This window comes from Callithrix jacchus, chromosome 5 (genome assembly GCF_049354715.1).
Source record: "Callithrix jacchus isolate 240 chromosome 5, calJac240_pri, whole genome shotgun sequence".
Lineage (NCBI taxonomy): Eukaryota > Metazoa > Chordata > Mammalia > Primates > Cebidae > Callithrix > Callithrix jacchus.
The window spans coordinates 138,019,247-138,029,457 of NC_133506.1; the positions used below are offsets into that span (position 1 = coordinate 138,019,247).

Consider the following 10,211-nt stretch of genomic DNA (forward strand, 5'->3'; position numbering starts at 1 on the left):
GCAGTGCATGCTCTCCTCCTATGGAACATCCAGAAGCACTGGCTGGGAACAACATATGTTGAGGTCCTGTGGAGCTGAGCTGGGTGAAAAAGAGACTCCCAGGGAGCTGAAGGAGGAGGTGCTGCAGGCCTGCCAGTCCACAGAGCTCCCAGCAGACCCAAGAGTCACCTGCGTCAGGACCTCGAAGCCTCCTGTTAGGAGCCACAAGGTGGGTGGCGCCTGCAAGGCTGTGTCTGCACTCTGACCATCCAGACCTCAGTCCCCCTCGAGGGCTGCCCCTCAGAGCAGGCCACAGCAGGTGGACACAGAACTAGAAAGTTGCAGCCACAAGCCCAGGACATCTCTCCCCGAGGTGCAAAGAGGCCTGGAGCCAAATCTTCATGCTCAGAAGGAACCACCCTACTGATATCTTGACTTTAGACTTCTGGCCTGTAGAGCAAGGGAAGACATTTCTGTGGTCTGAGCCACCTAATTTGTGGTAATTTGTTCTCGAAGTGCTAGGAAACCTGTGCACCCAGGGGCCCTGCTTGGTTGTGTAAAATAAGGAGGCGTCTGGCTGTGCCTCTGTGTCTATTTTGGTAAACTGTGTTTTTCAAGGGATTCATGCTTTCATCTAAGTTTTAAGGTGTAAAGTTGTTAATGTCCTCTCATTGCACATCTGTGCAATCCACAGTGATACTCTATTTTATTCTTACGTTAGTAATTTGTTGTTTTCTCTAATTTTTCTTGCTAGAAAATTATTGAGTTTGTTAATCTTGTCAAAGAACCAACATTTGGCTTTGTTGATGTTTTATCTATAGTGTTTCTGTTTTATATCTATTCTTCATTATTTCATCTTTCTACTCTCTTTAAGCTTAATTTGTTCTATGTTCTTCTTTACTAACATAGGCATTTAAAACTACATATTCTCTGGCTGGGTGCGGTGGCTCACACCTGTAAATCCCAGCACTTTGGGAGGTTGAGGTGGGCAGATCACTTGAGGCCAGGAGTTCATGATCAGCCTGGCCTACACAGTGAGACCCCATCTCCACTAAAAATACAAAAATTAGCCTGGCATGGTGGTGGGCACCTGTAATCCCAGCTACTCGGGAGGCTGAGGCAAGAGAATTGCTTGAACCGGGGAGGTGGAGGCTATAGTGAGCAGAGATCACTCCATTGCCCTCCAGCCTGGATGACAGAGCAAGACTCCATCTCAAAAATAAATAAATAAATAGCAAGCTACACATTCTCTCTAGGCACTGTGTTAGCCACAGTCAACAAAAGCTGTATTTTAATCATTGTTTAGGTCAAAATATTTTAAATTTTCCATGTTTTTTCTTTGATTCATGGATTATATAGAAGAGCACTGCTGGATTTCCAAGCATTTGGTAGTTTGAGTTATTTTTAAATTGATTTCTAATTTTATTCTCTTGTGGCCAGAGAGTATATTATGAATGATGTTAATTCTTTGAAATGTGAATTCTTACGCAACAACAAAGAACTGTCCAAATGTGTAATTTCACTCACCCTTCTACACCTGGTGCTCTTATTGTCATGGATACTAGTCTATGTGTGTTATCACCACACGTCAGTGTGCTGTTCCTGCACACAGTCTTCATCTTTTCTATTTACAAACATAATTACCTTTCTGGTGCACTTCATTTTCCCATGCACTTCCGAATTTCTCTCTGGGGTCATTTTCTCTCAGCAGAAGGAAAGCTTGGAGAGCTCTTTTAGTATTTTTTGTGCTGCAACAAATGTTACTGCTTTGTCTGAAAATATCTTTATTTTACTATACATAAATTGTTGGTTAAAACTCCTTTCTTTTGGTGTTTTCAAGATGTCATTCTCTTCTGGTTTCCATGGTTTCTTTTTCTTTTTTTTTTTTTTTTTGAGATGGAGTCTTGCTTTGTCACTCAGGTTGGAGTACAGTGGCGTGATCTCAGCTCACTGCAACCTCTGTCTCTTAGGTTCAAGTGATCCTCCTGTCTCAGCCTCCCAAGTAGCTGGAATCACAGGTACCTGCCACCATGCCTGGATAATTTTTGTATTTTTATTAGAGACAGAATTTCACCAGGTTGGTCAGGCTGGTCTTGAACTCCTGACCTCAGATGATCTGCCCGCCTCAGCCTCCCATAGTGCTGGGATCATAGGCGTGTGCCACTGCGCCCAGCAGGGTTTCCATGGTTTTCTGAGAAGAATCTAGATATCTTTCCTATTGTTGTTCCCTGAATGTGTTATCTTTTTTTTTTTTTATCTCAGTAATTTTTTCAGTTTCTGTTTACCTTTGGTTTCTGGAATGCTTTACTATAATGTGCTTTAGCTGTTTGCTTTTAATTTTTTCCTGTTTGTGATTTACTAAGATTCTAAAGTCTGTAAGTTGACACTGCTCATCAGTTTTGAAAATTTCTCAGCCACTACCTTTTCACATATTGCTCCTGCCCCATTTTCCTCTGTCGTTCTGGGTACTCCAGTGACACATAGATCAGATCATTTGATGGTGTGGTTCCACATGCTTTTCTGTTTTTTCATTCTTTTCTCTTTCTGTGTCTAGATAATTTCTATTGACCGATTTTCAAGTTAACTGATTTTTTATTTTGCTGTGATTTATTTTCCTTTCTTTCCTTTTTTTTTTTTTTTTTTTTCCCCGAGACAGAGTCTTGCTCTGTCGCCAGGCTGTAATGCAGTGGCTCAATCTTGGCTCACTGCAACCTCCGCCTCCTGGGTTAAGTGATTCTCCTGCCTCAGCCTCCTGAGTAGCTGGGACTACAGGCATGCACCACCACGCCCAGCTAATTTTTGTATTTTTAGTAGCGGCGGGGTTTCACCATGTTGACCAGGATGGTCTCGATCTCTTGCCCTTGTGATCTGTCTACCTCAGCCTCCCAATGTGCTGGGATTACAGGAGTGTGTCATCACACCCGGCCTTTTGCCTTGATTTCTGAATTTTCGATACTGCACTTTTAAAGTTGTAAAATGTCCATTGACCCTTGTGAGAAACACATTTATCCGTCCAAATCCAATGAATGGACTCAGAGACCTGGAGAATAGAGAAAGTGAGACTTTTAATGACGGTCTTGCAAGATCAGGCATCTGATGGGCAGGAACATCCAGCACAGTTTCAGCAAGCAATTTATCCCGTGGTACGCAGGCCCCTCCACCTGTTCCACACAGGCTGAATACTATGGGGGCGGGGGGGGGGTCACACTCTTCCTGGACGGCGCCTATTGGTTGTTGAGCAAGGGCTTTTTCTTTAGCGTTGTCTTGCTGCATTTTGTTGCAGTCCACAGTGCATGGCAGTCCCAGTCAGCTCAGGGGCTCTTCAAGTATTTGATTTATGACCTAAGTAGCTGAGCAGGCTAGTAAGAACAGAAAAAACAAGCTACTTTGTAGGCTAGTACACTTTCATCTTAGACTACTTTGATTGGGTGAGGATTTTTCTCAGCTCACGGAGTGTGAACTGTCTTATTGTGTGACCCTCCACTCTGTCCATCGGAGACTCTGAGACCAAAGGGGGCTTTCCCTGCCGTCTCCAGCCCAGCCTCGTCTCCCCAGCACATGGTAAACGTTCCATGGAGGGGACTGGTGGGCATTTGGGGCTCCCCCAGATCCAGCTCATTGCAGAACCTCACGGCCATTCACACTTGGCTGCCTCCTCTCCCCCAACTGAACCCCTTCAGCTTCAGGGGCCAGGTTTATGGCCTCGGGCTGCAGATGAGACTGGGCGTAGTGGAGCGGGCGAGGCCTGCTCCTCGCTGGAGGCCCCTTAGACCCCCTGCGTTCACAGCTCTCCAGCATCCACTAGTCTACATTTTATTAATGTTCTGTGTCTTTTTCTTTCAGCGGCTCAGCATGAATGAGGCCCACATCCTACTTGCTAGCAGCAAGTGAAACCGAGTGGGGGCCTGGGGGTCAGCACCCAGCTCAGGAACTTGAGGGCAAGGCCGTGGGGTCCTTCTTCCCACCCCGCAGGACCCTGCAGTCTCCAGCGTCACTTCCGCGGATGTGGCCACCAGAGTCCCTGCCTGAGCCTGGAGAGTGTGCATGGGCTTCTAAGAGCATGAGGGAGACCTGAAGATGGGGGCGAAGATCCTCGAGGCCCCCAAGGAGCTCGTCCCGAACCCTTCTGGGTGGGTGACTCCATCCCTCCCCTACCTCTTTTCTAGGATCCTGTCGGGGGTTTAGGGGCGCTCCCGCCCCCAACCTGCGCACAGGCGGGTCCAGCGCTTGGTGGACGCAGAGAATCCCCGGCTCCGTGCCTTTAAAACACGGGCGTGGGGGCCGCAGGGGCGAAGGCTGGAGGCTGAGAACCGGAGAGGGGCTGCGGGGTCCGCCTCAGGGCAGCGGGGCTGGAGGTAGCGTCGCTCTGCAGACGCCAGACCCGCCCGGAACCCTCTGAGGGCGGCGCCCGCCGACCCCCCTGCGGCCCCGCGCGGGCAGCGCCGCCTCCCAGGGCCCCCAGCGCCGTCCTCCTTGAGCGTCCGCTGCCCTCTGGGGCCGCTGTGGCCCGGGGTTATTTTAATACCGGACGCTGGCGCGGGGCCGCGGCACATTCCCGGTTGGCGGCGGGCAGGTGGCGGCGGCGCGCAGGTGGCGGCGGCGCAGGGACCCTGCGCGGGGGGCGGCTTTGGTGGCGGGACCGGTGGACGGGCACCCCCGCCCCATGCGCTCTAGGAGCCGAGGCCGCGGCTGAGTCCCTGGCGCCCCTTCTGCTCCCCGATAGGGGAGCGCGCTTCGGAAAGTTCCCCGCGGCTCCTTTGCGAGAGGAGTTTGGAGCGGGGCTCAGCGGGCAGGTCTGGAGGCTCCGTGACCGGAGGCAGGTGGGTCCCCCGCGGGGAATGCGGGACGGAGGAGCGCCAGTGAAGCCTGTGCCCTTCGGGGCCCTCCGCAGGGCTGGCCGAGGGCTTCGGGGCCTGACCCCACCCTGGGGGCTGGTAGCCGGGTCCAGCGAGGCGGTGGAACTTTCGGCTTCTCGCCTTCCCTCCTGGCGACCCTGAAGCCCGGCATGGCGGTTACTACCCCCTGCCCATGACTCGGGCTCCCACGTGTCTGGGGAGCCCAGTGGTTCCTCGGCTTCTGCGCCGTCCCATGGGTGAGGGCTCTGGAAATGCCCTGGGTGGAGGCAGCAACAGGGTGAGGGTCCTCTGGACAGATGGAGCTGGGAGCTGTTGGGCTTGGTGGGAAAGGGCGGGCAGGGCACACTTCCAGGCCACCAGAAGGCCCCCAGCGCCCCGACTCATTGATGCCGCCCCATCCCAGCCAAGACTGCTCCCTGCGCGGCCATGAGTGTTCTGCCTAAATTCAACGTGGCTCATGGGATCAGGCAGGCTCCTGTGTCTGCTGCTTCTGCTCAGCACCGCCCTGTGAGTTTCATCTGGGCTGTTGACCCCAGCGGTGATTCCTTCTTCACTGGCTTGATGTCACAATTTTTTTGCCCCCTCTACTGGGGGCATTCGAGCTGTTTCCAGCTTCTTGGGAGTAAAGCTGCCCCAAACTTTGCACGCTTGTCTTTTTTTGGACATTGGCAGTCCTTTGTGTAGGGTACAAACCTAACAGTGGAATTGCCGGGTGAGAAGGTATAGACTCAGTCAACTCTGCACATATGTCAGCAGCTTTCCAAAGCCGGGGCACAGTCCACTTCCCAGCAACAGGGAACAGCGAGGCCAGCTCCTCTGCAGCCCCCACGCCTGCTGACAAGGATGTCTGCCTTTTCACAGGTTCATCCTTGTCAGCACTCAGGGGCTCCTGTGGCCGTGGTTGGCATTTCCCTGCTTGTTGGCCACGTCAGTGTCCTTTTATGCAGAGTCCCTGGGCAGGGTTTTGGTCTCTTTTTTCCAAATGGGCTGTTTGTCTTTTCCTTACTAATTTGCAGTTCTTCTCTATATTTTTGTTGCTAGCTCTTGGTCTGATATATGGTTCACCCTCCACCCCTTTTTTTAAAGATGAAGTCTCACTTTGTCTCCCAGGCTGGAGTGCAGTGGCACAATCTTGATCTTGGCTCACCACAGCCTCCGTCTCCCAGGTTCAAACAATTCTCCTGCCCCAGGCTTCTAAGTAGCTGGGATTACAGGCATGCACTACCATGTCTAGCTAATTTTTGTATTTTTAGTAAAGACAGAGGGGTTTCGGGATGTTGGCCAGGCTGGTCTCGAATTCCCGACCTCAGGTGATCCACTCGCCTTGGTCTCCCAAAGTGCTGGAATTATAGGTGTGAGCCACCATGCCCGGCCTCATATGTTTTCTGACGACCTCCTAGCCTGTGGCTTATAATTTGGCTTTCTTGGTAAAGTTACCAATTTTAATGAAACCCATTTGCTCAGTCATTTATTGCAAGTATTTTTTGTCCATTTTTAAAGAAATCTTTTCCTACCCAGGGTAATGCCAGTATTCCCGTTTTCTTCCAGAACTTTGACTGAATGATTGATTTAACCTTTCACACTTAGGCCTGCAATCCATCTTGAATTCATTTCCCTGTATGAGACATGGAGATGGCAGAGCCCTTCCATTCCTTACCTTACATGTTTTTCTATTTGAACTTTTAGAGTCAGCAGCTACAATCTGAAGAAAACATTTGTTAAAATGTACACGTGAAATAAGAGAAAGGACACAGGGGTAAGTGTTCCCCGCCTGTGCACAGACAAGAAAGTGAGGTCTGAGGGGTGCAGTGGGTAGGCAGAGCAGAGCCCAGGTGTTGCCCTCCTGTGTTCTGGTTTTCAGAAAGCCCAGTAGATCCCAGAGGCCATGGAACCTATAGTGAGGTGGGGGAGGGGGTCCTGCTGGGGCATGCATGGGAGTGGGGGTGGGGTCAACTTGTCTGGTGAGTCTTGAGTCCTACCCCAGAGCTGGTGGCTTTGAGTCCTCAGCAGTCGGAGAGCACCGGGGAGCACCTTCCCTCTGCAGCCCATGTGACTCTGTGGGAACGGGGCTGTCACAGTGGCCTCGTGGGAGTGGAAGTGGGTGACTGACTTGCATCTTTAACAGGCCTCTTTCCCCACAGGCCAAGCTGGTTGCCCACAGGTGCCCCCACCCTGTCTCAAGGAGTGGACACCCAGTCCTGAGCCCATCCTAAGGGGTCAGAGATGGCCCTGACCCCCCAGTCCCCGAGCAGTTTCCCTGGGCTGGCTGACACTGGCAGCTCTGTGCCTGAGCCGCCTGGTGGCTTCAATGCAACCCTCAACAGCTCCTGGGCCAGCCCCACGGAGCCCAGCTCCCTGGAGGACCTGGTGGCCACGAGCACCATTGGGGCGCTATTATCAGCCATAGGTGTGGTGGGCGTGGTGGGCAATGCCTACACGTTGGTGGTCACCTGCCGCTCCCTGCACGCTGTGGCCTCCATGTACATCTACGTGGTCAACCTGGCACTAGCCGACCTGCTCTATCTGCTCAGTATCCCCTTCATCGTGGCCACCTACGTCACCAAGGAGTGGCACTTTGGGGACGTGGGCTGCCGTGTGCTCTTCAGCCTGGACTTCCTTACCATGCACGCCAGCATCTTCACGCTGACCGTCATGAGCAGCGAGCGCTACGCCGCGGTGCTGCGGCCGCTGGACACAGTGCAGCGCTCCAAGGGCTATCGCAAGCTACTGGCGCTGGGCACCTGGCTGCTGGCGCTGCTGCTGACGCTGCCCGTGACGCTGGCCATGAGGCTGGTGCGCCGGGGCCCCAAGAGCCTGTGCCTGCCGGCCTGGGGCCCACGTGCCCACCGTGCCTACCTGACGCTGCTCTTCGCCACCAGCATCGCGGGGCCGGGGCTGCTCATCGGGCTGCTCTACGCGCGCCTGGCCCGCGCCTACCGACGCTCGCAGCGTGCCTCCTTCAAGCGGGCCCGGCGGCCGGGAGCGCGCGCGCTGCGGCTGGTGCTGAGCATCGTGCTGCTCTTCTGGGCCTGCTTCCTGCCCTTCTGGCTGTGGCAGCTGCTCGCCCAGTACCGCGAGGCCCCGCTGGCGCCGCGGACTGCGCGCATCGTCAACTACCTGACCACCTGCCTCACCTACGGCAACAGCTGCGCCAACCCCTTCCTCTACACACTGCTCACCAGGAACTACCGCGACCACCTGCGCGGCCGCCCGCGGGGCCCGGGGAGCGGGGGAGGCCGGGGGCCGGTTCCCTTCCTGCAGCCCCGAGCCCGCCTCCAGCGCGGTTCGGGCCGTTCCCTGTCCTCCTGCAGCCCGCAGCCCACCGAGAGCCTCGTGCTGGGCCCAGTGGCCCCAGCCAGGTCTGCACCCAAGGGTCCCAGGGCTTCTACATGAGCACCAGGAGGGGCGGCTGGAGTCCAGGCGGGTACGCGCCCCAAAGCCGGGGGCACTCCCAAGAGTCCCCCACTCCCAATTCAGGCTCCGCCCCACTGCCTCAGTCCCCCTGCAGAAATATCCCGCTGGCTTCTGCTCAGCACCCTCCCCTTAATGCCCGGAAGCACCCACCACCTCCCTGGGAATCTCCTGGAGGCTCCACCCAGTCCCGGCTTCTGGAGTTCATGGCTTCCTCACGGAGGGCAGCAGGCGCCAGTGCCAGTTATGTGGAGACCGTGGCTGCTGCCGGCCCCTACTCTCCTCTCAGCCAGTGGCCCTGCAGCTCCTGTCCCTGCCTGTGCGGCTCCATCCCTTGTGGCTTTGGCACGGGAACAATAAACCCTGACCTGGCATCCATGCCCTGCCTCAACGCAGGGATGCCACGTCTGAGGAGTGGGAGAATCTGCCGGCAGGATCTCTAGGACGACCTGCAGCTCATGGAGAAGCCTGCGGGTTTGGCTGGGGTGCAGGTGCACCTGCCTTTGAGGCCTGTGCAGGCAGCTGGTCTGGCACCTGATGTGAAGGGGGAAGGTGGCCAGGAGGGAGGCTCTGGCAGCATAGGCTGAAGGGTGGAGCAGGAAGGCACTGCTCAGAAAAGGCCTGAGGCTTCAGGTGCAAAAAGCAAGTGTCCAGCCAAGGCCGTTGGCCGGACCTGCAGGCCCCCAGCCTCCCACCCACATTGGGCTCAGGTCTTATCCGGAATGGAATCCAGACCCCCCCCCCTCCACAGCACCCTTGGCAGTCTCTGCCCCACTCACCCCTCACTGCCTCCTGGACAGACTCTTGCCCCTGCTCCCAGCTTGGCCAACCATCCTCTGTCTGGCAGCTGCTCCTCTCCAGCCCCCAACCAAGCCCTGGACCCTGCACAGCCTCTCCCAGCCTGGCCTCCCCTCCCCACCCCATGGCCATGCCCAGGCTCCCAGCCCCTTGGGGCTCCATCTGAACACTAGGGTGGGGTCATGCCCGCTTAGTCCCTCCAGTGCCCACCCCTCCGTGGGGTAAGCATAGCTCACAGGCTTTGGGAAGGAGTGTGCAGCTGCTGTCCCCAGGGCCTCCTGGAAGAGGTACTATGCCTACAGGTCTCCCCTGGAGTTAAGAGAGTGCTCTGGAACTAGATGCTGGTGACTGGGCAATGCTGTGATGAACCAGTGCCACAGAACTGTGCACTGAATGTGGTTAAAATGTGGCGACTTCTGCCATGAGTGTTTTACCTTAAAAACAAAAAGATCCCACTCCCAACCTTGCTCCTCTGTGAAAATCAAAATAGAGATTGATGTATGTCCCACTCCTGAATACATGTAAAATTTGTGCTAAAGTAGCTTCTTTGAAAATGGTTTATAACCTGTAGATTGTAATTATTTGGGAGATGGCTTACATGTAAAATCCCATCTATCTGTGCTAAAGTATCTTCTATGAAAATGGTTTATAACCTGTAGATTGTAATTATCCGGGAGATGGCTTACATGTAAAATCCCATCTTTGGGTTGTGTGATTTTTGCTTTCTCCAAATAAATCTGATTATTAAAGTTCAGGAAAAAAAAAAAAAACAAGAAACAGCAAGTTGCTGTTAAAATCACTCCAGGAGCAGGCAGCTCTGTGGACGGTGGGGCAGGGCTGGGGAAGCCTCTTCCAGAGGCTCCCAGGAGCCACCCCGGCCTCACGTCCTCACAGCCTCTCTGATGCAGAAGGAGAGCTTCAGGGATTGGAAGTGCTTTCTCTTTCACAACCAAAGCCTGATTCCTAAAGCTGCTGTCTTTGTAGAGAAGCAAAATCAAAAACATCAGACAGCCAGAGCTGGTTCCTGGCTTCGAAGTTCCAAGGGGCACGGTCCTTGCCTGACAGACAGACTCGGCTGCAGCCTGGACAGCGGGGCAGCAGGACATGGGGAGACCCCACGCTTCTCTGGAAGGCCCCCCATGTCTCCAGAGCCAAGAAGCTCCAACT

The 10,211-nt window shown here is 54.3% G+C and overlaps 1 protein-coding gene across 2 annotated transcripts; it reads left to right on the forward strand.

Moving 5' to 3' along the window:
* Positions 1-3,973: 3,973 nt before the first annotated feature.
* On the forward strand, positions 3,974-9,821 carry UTS2R (urotensin 2 receptor). 2 transcript variants are annotated; one of them, XM_054256661.2, is made up of 3 exons: positions 3,974-4,109; positions 6,522-6,591; positions 6,977-9,821. In XM_054256661.2, exon 3 carries the CDS (start codon positions 7,059-7,061, stop codon positions 8,226-8,228), a length of 1,170 nt encoding a protein of 389 aa, XP_054112636.1. In that variant the 5' UTR covers positions 3,974-4,109; positions 6,522-6,591; positions 6,977-7,058; the 3' UTR covers positions 8,229-9,821. The 2 variants fall into 2 exon arrangements, with proteins under 2 accessions (XP_054112636.1, XP_017828447.1); XM_017972958.4 differs by lacking the exon at positions 3,974-4,109 and adding an exon at positions 4,455-4,799.
* The last annotated feature ends 390 nt before the right edge of the window (positions 9,822-10,211 follow it).

Excerpts from the sequence above, each read along its gene's own strand:
- UTS2R (XM_054256661.2), top strand. The coding sequence starts at position 7,059 with ATGGCCCTGACCCCCCAGTCCCCGAGCAGTTTCCCTGGGCTGGCTGAC.